General features: G+C 52.0%; 1 protein-coding gene across 2 annotated transcripts in view; it reads left to right on the top strand.

Annotated features, from left to right (window-relative positions):
• FGD5 (FYVE, RhoGEF and PH domain containing 5) overlaps nt 1-22315 on the top strand; it is a 138322-nt gene that overhangs the window by 51814 nt on the left and 64193 nt on the right. For both annotated transcript variants that reach the window (XM_058288499.2, XM_058288500.2), the window contains exon 3: nt 18471-18603. In XM_058288499.2, coding sequence (XP_058144482.1) covers nt 18471-18603 — 133 coding nt within the window. The remainder of the gene's footprint in view (nt 1-18470; nt 18604-22315) is intronic.

The following is a 22315-nucleotide window of genomic DNA, read 5'->3' as shown; positions in this document are numbered from 1 at the left end:
GGGGCCTCGGGCAGGTCTCCCGGCTTCTCTGCGCCTCATTTTCTCCTCTCTCTGTTGGAGGTGATGAAGCCTCCCTTACAGGGCTATAAACTGTAGAGTGCCGTACAGATCTTAGCTGGGCTGTAAGGAAAGCCGGTCCAGCCCATTCTCAGAGCCTAAAGGATAAGGAGGCTGAATTTAGGGACTCGCCCCACTGGGAGTGGCAGGCCTAGTTTCTTTGGTGTTCAACAGATCAGTCATATCCTGACTCTACCTCTTCACAAGCCTTAGCTTTATCATCCTGACGTTGAAAACTATGATACCAAGTCCACGTTGTAAGGAGTCAGGTCTCTTGTGCAGATAAAGTACTTACCACTGAGCTTGGTGCGCAGCAAGCCTTCTGTGAAGGCTTATTACTAGCAATATATCAAGAAAGACTTACAGATATTTTAATCTGAAGATGAGATTTTGTGATGATTTGTTGGGAATGTCATCCACTCCTGCTGAGTCTGCGGGGCTGCCAAAATGCAATATACCAGAAAGGGGTTGGCTTGTGCAACAGGGATTTATTAGCTTATAAGCTAACAGGTCTGAGACTGTGAAAACGTCCAAATCAAGGCATTATCAGGCGATGATTTCTCCCTGAAAACTGGCTGCCGATGACCCTGGACTTCCCCATCACGTGGCAAGGCACGTGGTGGCTTCTGCTGGGCTCTTGCTTCTCTTTCGGGTTCTATTGCTTCAGCTTCTGGCTTCTGTGGCATTTTCTCTTTTCTCTCCATATCCATCCATAAAGGACTGCAGGAGAGGATTAGGACCTACCCTCAGCCATGCCTTATGAAGTAACCTAGTGAAAAGGTCCCACCTACAGTAGGTCCACACCCAAAGCAATGGATTAGCTGTAAGAACATGATTTTCTGGGGTCCATCCAGCTTCAAATGGTCATACTCCCTGTAGCAGTTTGATATGGTTATGAATTCCAAAGATTGATACTAGATTATGTTTGTAATCTGGTCTATACCTGTGTGTTATTAAGTTATGATTAGGGCTTTGATTGAGCCATGTCATTAGGGCGTTGAGTCCCTGCCCCTTGGTGGGTGGGGACTCACAGATAAAAAGCATAGCAAAGGACAGAGTTGAGGGTTTTTGATATTGGAGTTTGATGCTGAAGCCTTAAGCTGGAGCCCCGGGAAGTAAGCTCACAGAGGAAAGAGAAGCCAGCCCCAGGGAGAGAGGAATGCTGAGCCCAGGAAGAAGCAAGCCCTAGAAAGAGAGGAACCTTGAACCGAGAGAGAAGCAAGACCCTGGAAGGGAGGAACCCAGGAAGCCTGAACCCTCACAGCCGCCAGCAGCCATCGTGCTCCAACATGTGAAAATAGACTTTGGTGAGGGAAGTAACTTATGCTTATGGCCTGGTATCTGTAAGCTCCTTCCCCAAATAAGTATCCTTTATAAAAACCAACCATTTTCTGGTATTTTGCATCAGCATTCCTCTGGTTGACTAATCTACCCCCCTTTGGCACCTAACATATCAATTTGAACTTCTGCCCTTGCTTTCCTACCCATTGTCTCATCTGATCTCTTAGCAACTCAGTGAGATAGGCAGAGAAGGGATTTTAATCTCCATTTTATAAATGAGAAAATTGAGGTCCAGAACAGGGAGGCAGTTTTGTCCAAGGTCACAGGATGAGTTCCTGGCCACACGAGATTCTCCCAGCTCCCAGAAAAGCCTTCTAACTCCAAACTGTTGTGAGGTTGGAAATCCTGACCCCAGAATGCGTCCCCTGTGGGTTGTAGACTGGATACCTGGGTCAGTCCTGGATTGAACTTCCAGCAAATATTTAAAAACAGCAACAATCATAAAGCTAATGTGGTCCCGGCTCTGTTCTAGGTGTTCTGTGTATGTTAACTCACGAAATCCTCGCAACAGCCTATGAGGTTGGTGCTATCTGGACCCCCATTTTATAGATGAGAAAACAGAGGCATAGCGGTGGAATTTTGAAAACGCAGGCTGGCAGGTTCCCGAGTCTGCCCTCCTAACCCTCCTGACCAAGGACCGAGTATATAGGTGGTGTGGGGAGGGGGCTAGAGATGAGCAATGCAGGACCCTGCAGTTTGCCCCCAACTTACTGTGTCACCTGGGGCAAGCCCCTTGCCCTCTCTGAGCCTTACTTTGCTCCACTGCAGCAGGAGGGTATTGAGCTGTCTGGCTTTGGCAAAAGGTGGCGTTTCTCTGGGACCCGAGGAAGGTCTGGGGTGTGGAGTGGCCGGCCGAGCCCCGGGCCAGCCATTGTGTGGTGGGCTCTGCGGCCAGCAGGGGTGTGGCCCCAGCGCTGCCAGGCCCTCCCCGGAGAGGAAGTGTCCGATGTTTACAGGAAATGCAGGACAAGGCCTGGGAAGTGGGGGAGGAGGGGCTGCCGGCCGCCGCCGTGTCTGGGCTCTGGTGGGGCCCAGGGTGGGTGCCCCTGCTTCTAACCCCAAGGACGAAGCTTTTGTTGGCGAAGGGAAAAGTCCCACTTCCCAGGCAGCGCCTCCCCTCCCAGAGCCTCTTCCCTCGCAGGCTGCCACACCCTGCGGGCCTCGGGGTCAGCTCGCCCGCTGCCCAGGGAGGCTCCTGGGAAGCGCCAGACAGAGCCCCGGGCTGGGCGGCCGGAGATCACCCTTCCAGACCTGGTCATGCAGCTCCTGGGGGCAAGTGCCTTTCCCCACGGGCCTCGCTGAACCCCCAGCAGTGGGTGGCTTGCCCCCCCATGGGCCCCACTGACCCCCCATAAGTGGGTGGCTTGCCCCCCCCGTGGGCCCCACTGACCCCCCACCAGTGGGTGGCTTGCCCCTCTGACCCCCCACCAGTGGGTGGCTTGCCCCCCCGCGGGCCCCACTGACCCCCCACCAGTGGGTGGCTTGCCCCCCCGTGGGCCCCACTGACCCCCCATAAGTGGGTGGCTTGCCCCCCCGTGGGCCCCACTGACCCCCCATAAGTGGGTCAGCCTCACTTTACACCACGGAAGTGTTCCTGGAGAAGTGTGTGAACTGGTGAGAGCAGGTCCGAGGCTGATTACTGTTAAAAGCCTGAGCAGGTATTGGAAAGGACCCTGGCATTCACGGAGTCCAATCCAGCCAGCTCATTGGTCCACACACCTAATTGCAGGCTGTGTTGCCTTGAGCAAATGCCCCAACTGCGCTGAGCCTCCGTTTTCTCCTAGATAAGGATGCTAGTTTGCTGTTTCCCTCACTTTCCTCTTTGTCCGCTAAAGTTGCCTGTGCCCATGTCTGCCCACTCCTGCATGGACTAGGGCCAGCCTTCTCTCTGCTCTGCCAGCTTCAGGGTGTCTCCCTCCCATCTCTGTTCTCTCTCTCTTTTTTAAAAAATTTATTCCCTTTCCTGGCCCCTCCCCACCATGGCTCCCTCACCTGTCTGTTCATTGTCTGCTCATCTTCCTCAGGAGACACCGGGAACCAAACCCACAGCCTCCCATGTGGGAGGCGAGTGCCCAGCTGCTTGGGCCACTCCTGCTCACAGCTTGTTGCAGCTCGTTGCAACCCATCTTTTAGGAGGCACGGGTAACCGAACCTGGGACCTCCCATGTGGGAGGCAGATGCCCAATTGCCTGTGCCACATCCACTCCCCTCTGTTCTCTCCTGGGTTCCCCGTACCACCACCACTGCCGCCACCCTGGCTAAAAGCTCTTGTTGGCTGCCTCATGGCCCCTCGCCTAGCCCTCCTTCCCTCGTAGTTCCTCTGTGCCTTTCCATCAGCTTCCCCAGGGATGTTCTCCTCTACCGCCTTTGCCTTTGACCTTCTCCTGCTCAACCTTCAGACAGCTCCCAGCACCCTTCTTCCTAGAATCCGTCTCTGGTTCCATCCTTTACGTACATCTGCAAGTTTAGGAGTCCCTGTTCCTTCCTGTAGCACTCACCACACTGTCTTATCTTTATACATTTGTTTCCCCGCTAGGCTGGGAGCCCCTCAAGGACAGACAAGGGGTATTTTATTCACCTCTGTATCCCCAGTGCTCAGCATGGAGTAAAGAGTCAACCAAGGTTTACTGAATGTGCAGTGTGTCGGGTGGGGTGAGACAGTGCAAGCTGCAGGTGCTGTCTGTCCACTGTAAAGTGCTGTGCCTGTGGTAGGTAGATGGTCTGGTCTTTAGGTATGCCAGTTCAGTAAATCCCGTGTCTGTGTCTGTTCATGGATGCAGGCTGGGACCCAGAGGAGTATTTCCCCCATTGAGTAAGTTAAAATCAGGAGGCATTTATTGGCTCCTTGTTAGGTACATGTGAGTGAAGCACTGTGGACTGGCAGGAAAGAGTTCACATTTAGAGAGGAAGAGAAAGCCTGTGAAAAGCTGAGACCGCAGAGGAGGGGTCCCCAGGGGAGGTCCATGGAGGCGAGCTGGGCCTCTGCAAGCAGGAGTGGTGGGACAGGGGCAGAATCCCAAAACCTATTCAATTTGGGAGTCTTTTCACGAGATAGAATATACAATTAATATAAAATAACATATAGTGACTCATCAAAAAGTGAAACAGAAAATCACCGTAGGACCTGACAGTTCCATTCTTAGGCACGTATCCCCAAAGAATTGAAATAGGGGCTCAAACAGATCCTTGCACACCAGTGTTCATGGCGTTGTGATTCACAACAGCTAGAAGGTGGAAGCCCCACAGAGGACCGTCTGCAAATTAGTGGGTAAACAAATGTGGCACATACTATATTTAGCCGTAAAAAGAAATGAAATCCTGAGCCATGCTACAACGTGAGCCAACCTTGAAAGCATTATGCCGAGTGCAGTAAGCTGGACAGAGAAGGACAGCTATTGTGTGGGTCCACATATATGAAACAGCTAGAGTAAGCAAAGTAGATTGGAGTAAATGTTACCAGGGCTTGGGAGAGGAAGCGTGGGGGGTTACTTCCTAAAGGACCCAGAGTTTCTGTTTGGGATGACAAAAAAGTTTTAGTAATGGGAGGTGGTGCCGGTAGTACAACATTGTAAAAGGAACGCATACCGCTGAATCGTGCGTTTAAAAATGGTTAAAATGACCATTTTTGTGTTTTCTATGTATATATGTTATCACTATAGATAGAGAAAAATAACGCAGGGCCTTGAACGTGTGGGGCCTGCAGCTCAGGCTTCGCGGCTTCCTGGTTGATTGCCGCAGTGTTCAGGGGAGGCTTCCTGGAATAGGAGGTGAGGCTTGAGCTGGGCCTGGAAAGAGGAAGCCTTCAACCAAGGGACTCGGGCCTGGGCAAGTGTGAGCGAGTTGGGTCAGCCAACATTTCGGAGGCATCCGTTCTGCCCCGGGCCCTGGAATCAGATGCATCCCTGCCCTCGAGGAGCTCCCCATCGAGCAGGGTACTTTTATAGGATCTTGAAAAAAATTCTTTTTTACTTAATGTTTTTTGTTTTTTGTTTTTTTTGAGGGTAGAGGTTTTTTTTTTTTTAAATTAGTGAAGTTGTGAGTTTACAACACAATCCTGCACACAGGAGTCCCATATATCGCCCCCCCCACCACCACGTTACATTGTTGTGGCACATTTGTTACAAACCATGAAAGAGCATCATAATATTACTGCTCTCTGTAGTCCACCACTTATATTTAGTGTGTTTCTCCCACAAACCATCCTCTTGTTGACACCGTGTTAGTACTGTGCATTTGTTCTAGTTCGTGAGAGAACGTGCACCTGTTGCGCTGTTGACCGCAGCCCATCACCCCAGCGGGGTTCACGGTGTCACACCGTCCCCTGCCTTGCCCGGTCCCTCACAGTGCACCCTCAGTGGCTCTTCGTTTTGTCACAGAGCTGTGCTGTCAGCAGCTCAGTCTATTTTAGAAGTTTTATAAGACCTTACAGGCCTTTGGGGAGAGGGCGGTATTTTCCAAAAATTTCATCTCTGCTTGGGATGTAGGAGGTGGATAGTACTGAGTTTGGCCAGACCCCGAGAGAGGCATGGTGAGGGGTGTGTGTGTGTGTGTGTGTGTCTCCAGGTGTCCTCCTCGCCTCTGTGACCTGCCTCCGGGTCTGAGCATCAGCGTGTGTGTCTCTGTCTGGCTCTGCGTGACCGATGGCCAGCGTATCCACACGTGGCTCACGTGGCCACGCGTGCGTGTGGGACAGGACGGCACCCTGCTCTGTGCTCACGCGTGTTCACGTCTGTCTCCCAGGCGGAGGTGTCCTCGAGGGTGGGGCGTCCTGCCCGAGTCCTCTCTGCCCTAGCACTGCCCAGCACAGAGACGACAATGACCAGACCAACGAGTGTGTCTGGAAGGGTGGGTCCAGCTGCGGGGAAGCTGCTGCTGGAAGGAGAAGAGCAGAGTGACCAGTCGTTTAACCGCACAGATTCCACAGCTCCCCTGGCTGAGTGATGGAGACAGTAATGGTGCTTGCCTCAAGGAGCAGATGAGAGTCCATATGACATGCTCGTTCAGTGCTCAATTAATGTCAGCTACTGCTACTGGCAAAGCAGTGTAGACTCTCAGTTAGAAGGGCGGCCTCTGAAGCCAGCTTCCCTGTCTTAGTTTGCCACAGGGCTACTGATGCAAAGTGTCAGAGACAGGTGGGCTTTTATAAAAGGGATTTATTTGAGGTTAAAGCTTACAGTTCCGAGGCCAGGAAATGTCCAAATCAAGGCACCCTCAGAGATGCTTTCTCACCACACTCAGCTCCTCCTGATCCTGGCGTCCTGCCACGCGGCGAGGCAAGGTGGTGGCCGATCTCTGCCTTCCTCTCCCGGCTCACGGTCTCCTGGAGCCCAGCTCTGGGCAGTCAGGCATGAGGCTGGTCTCTCCAGCCTTGAGCTGCTCTGTGGGCCCAGCCCCTTGGGAGGAGTATTCGCCAAAGGGGTGCTGATGCAAAATACCAGAAATTGGCTGGTTTTATAAAGGGTATTTATCTGGGGTAGGAGCTTACAGATACCAGGCCATAAAGCATAAGTTACTTCCCTCACCAAAGTCTATTTCCATGTGTTGGAGCAAAATGGCTGCTGACGTCTGCAAGGGTTCAGGCTTCCTGGGTTCCTCTCTTCTAGGGTCTTGTTTTAGGGTTCCTCTCTTCCCAGGGCTTCCTTCTTCCTGGGCTCAGGGTTCCTCTTTTCCCAGGGCTGGCTTCTCTTTCCTCTGTGAGCTTACTTCTCAGGGCTCCAGCATAAGACTTCAGCATCAAACTCCAATCCTCAAAACCCCAACATGAAGAACCCCCAACTCTGTCCTTCCCATGCCCTTTATCTGTAAGTTTCCACCCACCAAAATGTGGGGACTCAATGCCCTGTTGGCACAAGAGGTTTGTATAATTATTTAATCAAGTAAACCTATGAATCCAATATAATCTAATATGCCCAGGGGAGAAGATCAGTTTATGAACACAATCCAATATTTCTTTTTGGAATTCATCATTAATATCAAACTGCTATGGGGGCCTCTTTCTGTGCCCCTGGGCACTGCTGATTCCAGACCCCAGGCCACCTCTTAGCCTCTTGGGGCTTCTCTGTCTTCCTGCGGTCCCCTCTCTCATGTGGCAAGATCAGAATGGCAGCTTCCTTTCTCTGTGTGTCTCTCTCCGTGTCTCCATTTATGTCAGATCCAGCAAGAGGGCGGAGACCCAACCTGAGTCACACCTCTCTGATGTAGTCCCATCAAAACCTATCTAATCAAGTGATCTAATCAAGGTCCCTTAACAGAATCTAATGCAATCAAAGGGTCTCACACCCACAAAAATGGATTAGTTCAAAAACAGTCTCTTTCGGGATTCACCAAAATCCAACTGTCACACCCTGTGTTCAGATACAGGCTATGAACTTATCCTCTCTGCACCTGTTTCTCCATTTATAAAGTAGGGATAGTAATACCTCCAGGATGCAGTTGGGAAGAATTCATAAAGCACCTGGAACATAGTAAGCACTCAAAAATACCAGCATCTCCTTCTACCACTGCTGCTGCTGCTCTTACTGCTGGCTGTGCCTGTGTGGAAGGGAAGGGTGGGGAGATGGGGATTGTTTTCAGACCACCATACACTGAAGCCACAAACCACCCCTGTCATAGCTCCTGGCAGCTTCAGATGTGGTTTACAGTTACAAAATTAGAGTGCCCTTCATGAGTCTCCAGCCACCACATCCTCCCCAGCTCCCCCAGCTCTCCCAACTTCCCTGTGGTCCGGCTTTCGCTGGAGTTCCAGAACAGAGATGACAGGAGAAGAAAGTGTTCAAGTTTTCTACTGCTTGGGCTGGGGTTAGGTGTTCAGGACCGAGAGCTGTGAGGCCCGTCTTGCTAATAAGGAAACCGAGGCAAGCCTGGCTGCCATTTTTTCAGCATTTACTGGCCCTGTGGATGAACCACATTCAGCATGGGGGGGGGATGGCTTCCACCTCCCCCCAGCCCACCCCCAGCCCTAATCAAAGTAAAGGTAAAACTGTGGCCAAGTTAGCAACGAAGCTTATAGATCCATGACGACTTGCCTGGCTCCATTGTCCTCGAGGGTGGCAGTGCCTGCTGATGATGCCATTTCAACAGACTCAGCCACCAAAGGTGTTCAGCTATCACTGCGAAGCTGATGAGTTGCCAGGAGAATTAACTGGGGTAGGAAAGAAATAATAGCTCAGTCGTGCTACATGGGTTTGCTGAGCCGTTTACAGAGGACAGGAATGAATGGCAAGCCCGTGATTCCTACCCGCAGGGGACTTGCCGCACTTTGGAGAGTTTACAGGGAACATAAATAGCTGTAGTCACAAAACCTAAACATCCGGCTAGAGAAATGGAGAAGGCTTCCTGGAGAAGGTGGTATTTGGGTTTGACCTTGAAGGGTGAGTAGAGGAGGGGTGGGCAGAAATTCTAGAACAGCCTTGGCAGAGGCATGAAGCTGGGCAAGTACAGAGGTGTTCTTGGGCCAGTGGGTTGGTGATTTGGCTGCAGGTGATGGTCAGTTCCTGCCAAAGATGGGGCAGGAATCACTAAGGACCAACATCCTAGCTTCACAGAGAACGACCCCTTTAAACATAGGAACACAGAATATCCTGTTGGGAAGGGCCTTCGAAGGTCCTCCCGCTCCGTGTGTTACAGCTAAGGACACTGAGGCCTGGAGAGCCCCCCCACCCCCACCCAGATCACACAGTGAGCAGGTGGCAGTGGTGGGGCTGGAAGCCTGGTCTTTAGACTTTGAGGAGCTCTGCCTAATTAATCCAGCCCTGCCCTTTAGTTCAAACTGACTGTCGTAAAATTAAGTTGCCAGGCACAGTGCTGAGCAATTCCTATGTACCATTGACAGACCTCATGTTTGATCCTCACGCCGGGGATTAAGTAATATTGTCTCCATTTTAAAGATGGGGAAACTGAGGCAGGGAGGTTAAACAACTGATGTTAGGGTCACTGGGCTGGTAAGTGGCAGGAAACAGGTTCTTGGCCTCAGGCGGTCTGATTGCAGAACTTTTGCCTCCTGCCACTGTTCGTTATGGTGGCCCCAGAGATGGCCAGAACGTTAGGGTCAGTGGTCATCAGTAGACCAGGTCAGGCCCTGGTGGTGTGGCTGCTGCTGGACCTGCAGACTCTGCCTCCGCTTCCCACACCAGTACCCCCGCCGCGCTGGGAAGTAACTGTTTCCCAAAACTGGAACCTGAGAGGCCCTCGTACCGTGGGATCTGGCGTGCCGGCTTACACAGTTTTCCCTCATGTTACCTCTCTAGAATAGTCTGCATTTTAGGAGACTTCTGTAGATCTTTCAAAAGCTTTAATTTTTTTATGGACCTCTGAACCTCAGTTGATTAACTATGAAAATAAAATCTTCAAAGTCACAGTTCTGGGTTTTGTTTTTCTTTTTTTGGCTAGAGAAAATTCTAGTGTGTTTGGTTGGGGTTTGGAGAAGATTGTGCTGGGATCAGAGAAAACAGAATTCTTTGAAAACCCATATAAAACCACTTCAAATCCACTAGGATGACTAAAATAAGAAAAAAAGACAGACAGTAACAAGTGTTGGCAAGGATGTGGAGACATTTTTGGAACTCTCATACATTGCTGGTGGGAACATAAAATGGTCCAATTGCTGTAGACAACAGACCAGCAGTTCCTCAAAATGTGAAACAGACTTACTGTAGGACCCAGCAATTCTACTCCTAGGCATGTACCCAACAGAACTGAAACATGTCCACACAAAAACTTGTATGTGAATGTGCATAGCGGCATTATTCACAAGAGCCAAAAAGTTGAAACAGCCCAACTGGGTAGGGACGGATAAATGAATGAACAAAACGTGCTCCAGCCAAACAGTGGAAAGGGCGTGAAGCACTGATCCATGCTACAACATACATGAGCCCTGAAGACATCATATTGAGTGAAATAAGCCAGGCACAAAAGGACAAATGTTATACGATTCCATTTCTATAAAGTATCTGGAATAGGCAAATATGTAGAGACTAAAAGTAAATTAGTGGCTGCCCGGGGCTGGGGGACTGAGGAGTGACTGCTAAGAGTACAGAGTTTCTTTCAAGGGTGATGAAAATATTCTAAAACTAGATGGTAGTGATGGTTGCACAAGTCAGTGAATACAGTAAAAAACACAAAATTGTATACTTCCAAAGAGTAGATGTATGTGTCTGTGAATTATATCTCAAGAAAGCTGTTATATAAAACAGAAAGAAAACGTTAACATCACTGGCACTGGGTTCTAAGAGGAGGGATGGGGGTGTCAGATCAGAGAGGAGGGGTGACCTTTCCTTTTCACTTAGGGAAAAATGGAAATCGTATTTTAAAAAGGCCTCTCCTTCGGTCGGGTTTCTGGGAACCATTACGAGTGCTATCCCCTGGCTGACCCGGTGAATGATGCATTCTGTCCACGAGGGAATGAAGCGGGAGCCTCACTTGCAAGCCGAGGAGGCCCCGGGCAGTCAGCTGCTCTCAGACCCCTGGTCCCCAACTCCGGGGCGAGTGCAATTGGGTTGCAACACGCAGTTTCACATCTCTGGGTGTCTTATGCCGTCTAAGTTCAGCTCTCCCTGCATTTTACAGAAGTGGAAATGGCGGCCCCAGGGACTGCATCTTGTTGCCCACATCACACGGTGGGTTACTGGTAAACCCAGGACCTGCCCGGGCTCCTGGGCTCTTCCCACACATCAGATTTCCTCTGCGCCACATCATTGGTGGATATCGCCTGTACTTGTGAATGTCTCAGTGGCCCTGTGAGGTAGGGAGTGGGACAGGGAAGGTTTGAGCTATGCCAAAGCCTGAGTAGATGATGCCCCTGGGATCGTTTGGGTGAATCTCTGAGCACCCTGAAGTGCCTGCAGGGACAGGGATGTGGGGCACAGGCAAGAGATGGGATCGATGGGTGAAGGGTTTGGAAATCCCTGATTTTGTACCCAGCCCTCGCCTCCATCCAGCTGCACTGCTGGTTAGGATGCTCCCTCCCTGGGTCAGTCATCCTCTTCCCTCCATCTCAAAACGGTCCAGCGTCCAGAGAGCACACCATGAAGCCCCCTTCCCCTGCCTGCTGGGCTGGCAGCTTCAGAAAGCCCCAGCCTGTCTGGGAGGGGCTGGAGAACGTTCCTTCTGCAATCTGGCCTGGTTCACCCATAGCCTCGCAACCGGCAAGGACGGAGTTTGGGGTCAGAGCCCGAGCCGAGAGATTCCCAGTGGGGGAAGCGTTCCTTTTTTAATGAATTACTAGGCCGTTTTGGCTGGGTTGGGGTTTATGGCTCCCAGTGAGTGTTGCATAGGATGGAATTTAATGGGCAGAATTGGAACCACACTGGGCGGGATGACAAAGTGCTGGTCTCCCCGTGTGGATGCACGTGTCCTTTTATGACTCCAGGCTGCTGGAAAGGACGGGGCTCATTTTGAAGGTCAGCTGAGGTAACAAGCTCTGTACAGCTTTAATTTATGTCCCCTTCAAAGCCGAAGTGGACCCAGAGGGAGGACACAGCTTCATGCAGACTGTCCTGGGGGGTTAGAGCTTGGCCCTTCTGCAGGCTCTTTTGGACTGACCAGAAAGAATCTAGTCCATGGTGACATTTAGTCCCACAATGAACCTACATAGCCACCCCATTTTACAGATGAGAGAAACTGACTTGCTGAAGTTCACGCAGTAACTCACCTCTATCTGACTCCAAGTTCAAGGCCTCTCGGTCTCTAAACCTATGGTACTGACTGTGATCCTTTTGCCCCTTGTCCCTAACCTCTTACTCCCCGATAGAGTCCTTTAGTGCTGAGGCCATCCTACCCCTGCAGTGACCACACACCCAGAATTTCCGGGAAAGCCCCATCAATATACAGCAGCCCACTGGTTCTTCACACTATGGATATAAAGCCCAGAAATTGTGTTCTTCCAAACTGTATCTCAGACTTCCTCTCTCATCCAGAATGCAAAAAAGTTTCAGACCCTATGTCCTGGTTTGAGGCTTGGGAAAACATGGCCAGCAAGGTAACAGGTATAAAGAAACTTGATTGCCAGGTAACAGAGATGGGGGCCTTTTTATTGGTTCTCATCCACCCTCAGGGTCAGCCAGGGACCTGATTAGGTACCACGTGATGGTGGGGTCAGACTGCATGCATTGCCATAATTCTGATGGGCTACTCTGATAAATTTATTTCATCCTATGCTGCCGGCTATGGAAATAACAACAAAAATCTAGTTAATTTTTGTTGAATTTTTTCTTTAATTCACTGAATAACCCATACCTGTATTATCATCACCCCATTTTACAGATTAAAAAAACAAACAAAACTGAGGCAGACAAAGGTAATACTGGCATTCAAACCAAGCAGTCAGACTTCTGAGCCCACCATCGTAACCAGTACTTTGCACTGTACTTTCTTTGAGGCCAAAGGGAGTGTGTTAGTCATTTTTGAGTCTCCAGTATGGGCTTCATATAGTAGTTGCTAAGGCATATTTGTTGAATGAGTGAGTGAGAGAATGGGTGGATGAAAGGATGGATGGTTGGATGACTAGATGACTGAGTGGATAGATAGAAGGGTAGAAGGATGTCCAGACGCATGGCTGCATGGCTGCATGGCTGAGGGGATGGCTGGTTGAATAGGTGAGTGGGTAGATGGGTAGGTGAGTAGATGGGTGGATGGATGAGTTTATGAGTGGATAGGTGGGCGGTTGGGTTAGAGGACTTTCTCATTTGTAGTGTATTCATAGGTTCAAAGAAGCCATCTCGAAGCAGCGATTCACTTAGTTACTTTTATAATGGGTATTTTGACTAGAGACTCAATGGAAAAAATACAATGCCTATTTGTTCATTACTGTACCCCCAGTACCTATATAGTACCATGCCAGAGACATAGAGGACTCTTAATAGATATTTTGAATGAATGAATGAATGAATGAATGAATGAATGAATGAATGAATGAAAAGCGAAACAGACAGGCATTAGATAGCAAAAAAAAAAAAAAAGAGAGAGAGAGAGAGAGAGCGCCTTGAAGCCTTCCTTCACCATGCCATGGAAGACTCCCCTGGAAGCTTATGTCGACGCTTGGGGCGAGAGGTGGGTGTGATTTGTGGGTGTTCCTGGTCTGTCCCCAGGGAGGAGGTGGTTACTAACCCAGGGTGCAGGTTCTACCAGGACCTGTCAGAGCATCTGAGCAAAAGTTAAGAACACATTTCTCAGAGACGTTTTCTTCTCTGTATTTGAAGACCAGCCTGGAAGTAACCACCAAGGATCTCTAGGAGTAACTGTGCTGACACTTGTGGTCTCAGGATCAGAATGTTTGGTTTGTTTATTTAACCAGTGACATCTGTCCAAGATAGGGTCTACTGATACAACTTTCATTGAGTCTGAAAAAGCCTTATTATGTGTGTTCTCTATGTTTGGATATTTTCCATGGCAGTATAGCCTCATTCGATGTGCTCCCAATCTCTAAATAGGATAGTAAAATATTAATAAATGAGCCAGAAATAGCAGCAGAGCACCCAAACTCTTGTCTCCTGACTTCTGGTTTAGTGACCTTCCTATAAAACAAAAGTCAGAGGGGGATAAAGGGGGTAAAACAGAGGGCCATCAGCATGGCTGAAATTGAGTAGAGGACAAACGATTGGTGGACACGAAGTAAGCAGGTTTGTCTTGGGGTGGGGGGGTCTAACATCTCCATTGCTGAGGAAGATTATTTTAGGTGATACATGGTAAAATATCTTATAGTTTAATAATTCCATGGTTTGTTTTATTTTTTTTTTATTTTTTATTTTTTTTAAAGATTTATTTTTATTTATTTCCCCTCCCCTCCCCCGGTTGTCTGTTTTCTGTGTCTTTTTGCTGCGTCTTGTTTCTTGTTTCTTTGTCCGCTTCTGTTGTCGGCAGCGGCACGGGAAGTGTGGGCGGCGCCATTCCTGGGCAGGCTGCCCCCCCTTCGCGCTGGGCGGCTCTCCTTATGGGTGCACTCCTTGCGCGTGGGGCTCCCCTACGCGGGGGACACCCCTGCGTGGCGCGGCACTCCTTGCGCGCATCAGCACTGCGCATGGGCCAGCTCCACACGGGTCAAGGAGGCCCGGGGCTTGAACCGCGGACCTCCCATATGGTAGACGGACGCCCTAACCACTGGGCCAAAGTCCGTTTCCCACCATGGTTTGTTTTAAAGTGTTCGAGAGTGTACACTGTGATTTCACGGGTATTATTAATTTGCATGAGGGGTAGAGTAGGTAGCACGTGTTAAGAATGAGTTGACTTTTGGTAACAGCACTTAGGATCTCCCTTGGGGCCGGCCCCGCCCCACTCTCAGTCTGTGTGGTTTGGATGCTCCTGACGGCTCCTCTCTGTCCGACAGACTCCAAAGTCTCCTTGGTTCAGGGGTTGGCACAGGACCCAGTCCAGGCCAATCAGAGTTAGCCCTGGGACTTTGGTTGGAACCACTGGAGTTGCTAAACTCATCGTGAGCTGTGGCGACATTGTGGGAAGAGGCGTCTTAGAATGAAGCCAACATCAAGGAAACAAGATGAAAAGAAACAAAACCCTAAACCCTGCTTGGCCTGAGCTCCTGAATCTCGCCATGCCTAAGCCGGATATATTCTTGGACTTTTTAATTGTGAAGCATAAATTCACATTCTTGAGCATGTTAGAAAAGTTGGTTTAAAGAAAACATTAGGTAAATAGTGGAACAGGAGTTAGCAGCTAAGGCAGAGCTAAAGGTAGGCAGTGGCTCAGCTGTGGGAAACACCCACAAAGACAGGTAGGGTCAGGGGAAAAGGAGATGAGGAGGAGGAAAGCTAATAGTTATTGAGAGATTTATGTGTTGGGCACTGTTCCAAGGGTCTTGCATTATTTAACCCACTGAATCCTCCCTATAGCCCTATAAGTTGGGCATGGCTGAGGCTGGGAGAGGTTAAATATGGCCAAATAGGTAGCAGAGCCAGACAGTCTAACTCTAGAATGTGATCTCTAATCACTGCCCTCCACTGCCTCTCAAAATAAAATAAAATAACAAAAAAGCCTTTCTGAGCCACAACTCCAGACATCGGCGCACTGAGTCCCACTCTGCCTCTGTTTGCATGCCTCTGTAATGGAATCGAATGTAGGGAGGGGCATGTGTGACTGTTGGCCCACATGTGCATGTGACCTCGTGCCAGCTCTCCTTGTGCCCTCTGACCTTGCTCAGCTGAACCCACGAGTTCTCTCTCCAGCTATCACCCATGGCTCTGCTTGGTTGAAGTCAACCCTGTGCTGGCTTCAGGCAGAGCCTCCAGCTTCAGCAAGGCCCTGGCGTGTCTGAGCCTGGGGAGACTTCTCAGGCAGCAGGCACTGGGGATGCTTGCCTTTCCGCTCCCGGGTCTTGGTGAGCCGTTGGGACCAAATCCAGCAGCCCTGGACCATCCCTGAAAATGTGGAAGGAAAGGGGTGACACTGTCAGGTTGGGCTTGAGAGGGTTGCTCTGGCTACTGGAGGACAGGAAAGCAGCTGCTCCAGACATCCAGGTGAGACCTGAGGGCGGCTGGGACAGAGGCTGTGATGGAAATGGGAGTGGAGTCAGGCGATAGCTAAAGGTAGACTTGGGCGGGGCCCAAGGTCCCAGTGGATGCTGTGCAAGGGAACTCTCAGGCCGGGGCTTGCTGCCGGGGAGGGGGGTGACATCCTGTGCTCTGGGGGCGCTGCGCTGGGAATCCTTCCCTCCTTCACAGCACCCTTTAGAAAGGTCTGGGATAAGGAGGAAGAGGAGACCAGGGACCGGCTGTGCCCGCCCTCCCCAGCCCTGGCGCTCGCCGTGGAGCCCCATGGACTCCTGCTGGCCCTACTAGGGCCGTTGCTCTCGGAGGGAGGGCAGGGCCGCACTCCCTGCCTACCTCTCAGGCTGCTGCAGATTGCACGCAGGCCGCTGGGGGGAGGGCAGAGGGGCCAGCCAGGGGGGCTCACGAGGACCTGGCTGTGCAGTCACTTTCCTGCCTGCACGGCGCGTCCTGCGAAGTGAGTGAGGTGGGCCCGGCCTCCAGGCTGGGGCAGCTCAGCGCAGGGAGCTGGTGGTCCCAGTGTTGCGGGCAGCTGCAGTGGAGGAGGCCCGGGCGGGCCTGGGAGTCGAGGCGCTGAGGGTTCTTTGCACACCTTGGTGGCACTGGCTTGTTGCAAAGATAGTTTGAAAGAAGAGGCCAACAATGTTAAAAAAAAAAAAAAGGAGTACGTAATCTTACCCAGAGAAGTAGCCTGTTGGATAGTAGTCAGGGGCGGGGTGCAGCCTGGGTCAGGGTCAGGGTCAGGGCTCAGCTTGAATCATGGTTGGGCGTCAGCCTGGGTCAGGTGCAGCTCATCTTGGAGTTGGGCGGGGCACAGTCTGGGTCAGGGTCAGAGGTCAGCCTGGGTCAGTATTGGGGCTCAGCCCAGGGCCAGAGCCTGGGTGGTGGGGAGTCAGCCAGGGTCAGGGCTCAGGCGTCGCCATGGCCGGCCACTTTGTCCCTTAGCCCTCTGGCCTCGCAGCCCCCAGGGGATGCCTGTTCTGCTCTTGGCAGAGCCCTGTGTTGCTTGGGCTCCAGGTTTCCTGGAAATAGATCTCCCTGGATCTGGCTCCTGTAATAGTTGACATGGGGCTGCAGGAGGCCCCTAGTTCAGCTGCAGCTGCAGCTTGTTTCCTCCTCCCTGGTGACCCCCTCCCCAGCCATGCCTCCCCCTGCCTGGACCAGGGCCAGAGGCAAGGCCAGTGGCCCCTGCCTGGAGCGGACTCAGCCCGAAGCCGGTGCTCTCTTCTCTCGTGCTGTCCATTTACCATTCATGTCGTTTTATCCTAGCATTCCCAGAGGGCAGGAGTAAGTGTTTGATGATAAGAATTCAGTCCTATTTAAGAAGATTTAATGGATTTCGAATATGAAGAGAAGTTTCGTGAGAAGTTATCTGGGGCCACATTGCCAATGGCCTTAGTGAGCCACTGAAGGTTTTTGAGCAAGAGAGGGGCATGGCCTGACCTCCTGTAGGACAATCACTCTGCTGTGTGCAGAGGGAGGCTGGAGTGGGGGCCTCTGAGGAGGTGCTGGGCTGGCGATCAAAGCCTCCTCAGCAGGGGGCGTTCAGAAGTCAGAGGAGGAGGGCCCCTCTGTTCTAGTTTGTTTGTTTAACATTTTTGACGGGGTCTGGCTCCTGCCCCACTCTATGCTCATCTCCCCTCCCTCCCTGCCATGCTTCCCCGCTGCCCATGCTGGCCTCTTTTTAACTCCTCGGCTATGCCAAGCTCTGTGCTGCCTCAGTGCCTTTACACACGCTCCTTTCTCCGACTCGAACACTTCCCTGTGCTGTCACGAGGCTGGCTATTCCTCATCTCCCTGGTCTCAGCCTCAGAGAAGCCCCCCTGACATATCGAAGTGGTTTCCCCCTATTTATTCTCTCTGAACACACCTCACCTGTCTTGTGATCACACCGCAGTCATTCACTTTTTGAGGACAGGAATCGTATCTGCTTTCTTCACTGGTGTTTCACCCAGTGCCTCTCCACGTGCCATAAAGCAGGCAATCGAGTATTCATTGAGTGCACGCATTCAGGATTTAGTAGTCACGGTTTTGTAAGGATGAGATTGTTACCACACCTGTAGAGCTTTCTAAGCATGGACTCTGATACACCTGCCAGGAGGGTGAGGCAAGATTCCTCGACCTCGGTTAGTCAAGGTGGAAACTGATACCCTATGGGTCATGTCTTGTCCACGATGCAGCTGGTGGCACAGCTGGGTCGAGGACCTGTCCTGGGCTGGCTCATGCGGCATCACATCCCTCTTCATGCCAGAGCCACACCATGAGCACTGACCCTGCTGTCTGACCCCGGCAGCCAGCACCCAGGCCGGTCAGGTGTGCCGCCTCCTGCCCGGTAGGAAATCATCTGCAGCTTCCTTTCCCGCTGCAGCCTGCCACGTGTCTAGCAGGGAGGCAAGTCTGTCTCCTCTTCAAACCAGGGTCTAACCGGGTCTAACTCATCTCTGAGTCGCCGTGAAGGGCAGGGACCTCCGTCCAGGGGGCCCCTGGCTCGGGGCTCGCGGGTTCCCCCAGAGCCGGCCTGTTGGCTTGCCTCTGCTGGACCAGGAGCTCTAACCCCCCTCTCCCCCGCTCTGACCGCAGCACCTACACTGAGCCGTACAAGGTCTGCCCCGGCTCGGCAGCAGCCCCCAAGGAGGACCTCACATCAGATGAAGAGCAGGGAAGCTCCGAGGAGGAGGAGAGTGCTCCGAGAGACCCCAGCCTCACCCACAAGGTAGGACGCCCCTCCGGGCGAGGGGCTGGCGGGACGGGGGGTGAGGGGTGGAGAGAGGACAGTTAAAGGTCTACTCTGCCCCCTCTCCGTGCAAACGGCTGACGGTGAGCCGGATCCAGAGGCTGGGTCGCTTGGCAGCTGGGGCTGCAGCTTTAGGACCTGGCGGGCATGGGGTCCTGCCCCAGAGGCCCAAGGCCCGCTGCTCCTGCTGACAGCCTCCCGGGGCTGAAGAAGTTTGGGGTTTTCGAGAGTCCTCATGGAGGAAGTGGACTAGAGCGGCCTGGTCTGAGTCAGGCGCACCTGGACTGATGACCTTGGACCCCCGGGCTTCAGCTTCCTCGCCCGCGAAGCGGGAATCATCCCGAGTGCGAGATGCGCTAACGGATGTCGATGAGCTTTGTTAACTGGAAACAGTTTTAGACTGAAAGCTGGTTTCCCCTCACCACACGCAATCCTAGGGGGAAATGGGGCTGGTAGAAGAGGTGACGTTTGTCTGGAGTCATGTGGTGAGTTAGGGCCCAAGTCACATTGACGACCCAGGGGTGCGTCACCTCTCGGGACAGAAAACAAAAAAAAAATGGCAGAAACTAAAGACATGACGTGCCTGCGAAGAATGAATCACGAAATGATGATGATAATAGACGTGTGCCCAGCTTCACTTCCATGAGTTTAGTCCATCCCCACAGCGTTCTCGGAGCCGGGACTGGTTTCCCACATTACGATACATTTGCAGAGGCAGCTTAGAGAAGCACAGGGGTCAGAAAGGGGAAACAGCACAGGACGATGGGGCCGGGGCCTTAGACCACAGGCGAGCGCCCTGCTGCAGGGGTGACGGGCTGGGAAGGTGGGGATAGCTTGACGTTCTCCCCACCCCTTCTTCTGGGCCCCCTCCCGTCTGTCAGGGAGGATCTGGGGAGGGGGGAAGCACCCCCTCCCTGCGCGACCAGGCTCCCTTCCGGCAGCTTGTCTCCCGCTCTTCCTCACATTCCCCTTCCGGGCTTCAGTTAGGCTCCTCACTGTGGCATGTGGAATCTCTCAGCAGAAGCGCTGGCCCCTGCCAAGCATTTGATAAATTCATCCATCTGTCTGTCCAGTATTTTCATAAACTTACGTAACAAGCACTATGGAAACCCCAGAGAGGGGTGGAGAAAGCTGTGCTGGCTCCTCTTCGCCTTCTCTGTCCTTCTTGTTTCTTTCTCCTTCTGGCTTCTGCCTCAGCCCTCCCCCTGTTCTCTTTCCTCTTTCTCTCATGTCCCTGCTTCTCCCTCTCTAGCTAGACTGAGCCTCTGCTCTCTGCTGGGTGCCATCCCAAGATTTTCCACATTGGCTATGTCTTTTGACTCCTTACAACAACTTCACACTAAGTGCCAATAATCCTGTGTTACCACTGAGGACACAGGGGTTCAGAAAGGTTAAGTAACTCAGCCCGGGTCACACAGCTAGGCATTAAGGGGGTTAGAACTCAAACACAGGTCTGGCTGGCTCCAAGTCAGTTCGTTTTTCACTGTCGTCCTCGGGTGGCGGTTGGGTGGGCTTCTCTTATCACTACTTGTCCCCTCCCTCCCAAGAAGGAATTACTGGTTTTTATGGAGGGAAGGGAAGGGAGCCTTGAGTTTCTGGTGCCTGTTTAGAGCTGACGTGGGCTTTTCTGGGCGTCCCTGGAGTCTTGGAATCTGAGAACAAAAAGAGTTGCCATCAGAAATTTGGCCTCTGCTCAGAAGCGGGGAGTCGGGCCCCAGAAGCCTTGAAAGGGTGTGATGGGGCTGAGCAGCTGCTCGCCTGCATCTTCTGCTCCGCCGGGGCCCTCCCTGCAGTGATTTCCCACCGTGGTCACCGGTGCTTTCTCTGGGACCCCCTGTGTCTCCTTCTCTAGCTGCAGTACCACTGGCAGGGCTCTTCCAAGGCCCTGTCCCCGTCTCCAAGCTGGGGCGTGACTAGTAACTCCCGGGCTGAGGGAAGGCTGGAAGGAAACCCAGAGGTGCAGTGCTGGCCACGTAATGACCAGTCGCTTCTGAATCTGGAAGGCAGAGGGGAGTGGGAGAAGAGAGGGCCTGCCTTGCTTGGGTGCCACCGTGAGGACGTGGGATCCTAGGGCCTGGGATTTGGTGGTCTTGCTGCTTGGACACCCCCTGGAGCAGGGAGCTTGCAAGAGGCAGGGTAGTGTAGGCAGTGAGCGGTTCAAGCCCTGCTCTGCCACTTGCACGCTGAGTGACCTGGGCCACTTCCTTGACCTCTCTGTTCCACAGTTTCCCTAGCTGTAAAACTGGGGCATCAGTCATAGCTTCAGAATAGTTAGGAGAGCCAATCAGTCTAAGGAGACATAGAACAATGCCTGACACACAGGAAAAGAACACACCAAAGGGAGTGTGAGGGCCAGAACGGGAAAGCAACTCATCCGAAGTCCAACAGGACTCGACAGTGCCTGTGCCACGTGTCCTGGAACTGAGGCGGCTCCTGTCCGGGACACGGAGCCTTGAATGTGTCGACACCCGCTGGGGCCAGAGCCAGTGGCCAGCTGGGGGTGGGGTCTGCAGAGGGAGCCAGGGGCAGAGACAGGAGCACCCGGTGATTCCAGAAGCAGAGAGAGAGATGTGGGGGTTCAGACTGCAGAGTGGGCTAGCTTGGCAGCTCATGCCCTGGACCCCACTTTCTCATCTACCAAGTGGGACTGAGCATCCCGGCCCCTCTGCCCTCACCTCCTCCTTCATGAGGCTTGCATGGTATACCAAGGTTGACATCACCTTTAAGAGTTACATTTTTTTCCTTTAAAGCTTTTATCCTGAAATTATTTCAAACTTACAGGACAGTTGCAAGGATAATACAAACCCACACAGAGAACTCCAACCTACCCCAAACCAGATCCACCAATTTTAAGATTTTGTCCCTCTTGCCATATCACTCTAACCATCTATCCATCTACCTACCTTCTGAACATCTGAGAGCAGTTTGCGCACATCGTGTTCCCTGAGCACTTAATACATCCTTGTGCATTCCTGAGAACAAGGATATGCCCTGATGTAACCACCCTGGTGCAGTCAAGTTCAAGAAATTTGACGTTGGGGAAACGGACTTGGCCCAGGGGTTAGGGCGTCCGTCTACCACATGGGAGGTCCGCGGTTCAAGCCCCGGGCCTCCTTGACCCGTGTGGAGCTGGCCCATGTGCAGTGCTGATGCGCGTAAGGAGTGCCGTGCCACGCAGGGGTGTCCCCCGCGTAGGGGAGCCCCACGCGCAAGGAGTGCGCCCCGTAAGGAGAGCCGCCCAGCGCGAAAGAAAGTGCAGCCTGCCCAGGAATGGCACCGCCCAACTTCCTGTGCCGCTGACGACAACAGAAGTGGACAAAGAAACAAGACGCAGCAAACAGACACAGAGAGCAACAATGGGGGGAGGGGGGGAAATTAAATAAATAAATAAATAAATCTTAAAAAAAAAATTTAACATTGCTGTAAAGCTTGAGGTCTGTAGGCCACTCAAAAATTAAATTTTAATTGCACAAGTCGTGCTCTACTAGATTCTCCTTGTAAAATATTAAATCACTGTAGTTCGGGGTTAACGTCCCCTTTGAATACCTGTTTCTAATCCCTGTAACCCTCAAGAGGAAACCGCGGCACGCAGTTTGGTGTGCCTCCCTCCAGAACATTCTCCCTGTATTCACCTGCATACGCAGTTACGAGTGAAAAACGGTCGTGTGGTTTGTGGGTTGTTACTTTTTAC

Source organism: Dasypus novemcinctus, chromosome 26 (assembly GCF_030445035.2).
Source record: "Dasypus novemcinctus isolate mDasNov1 chromosome 26, mDasNov1.1.hap2, whole genome shotgun sequence".
Taxonomy (NCBI): domain Eukaryota; kingdom Metazoa; phylum Chordata; class Mammalia; order Cingulata; family Dasypodidae; genus Dasypus; species Dasypus novemcinctus.
This window is presented reverse-complemented; position numbering and strand designations above follow the sequence as displayed.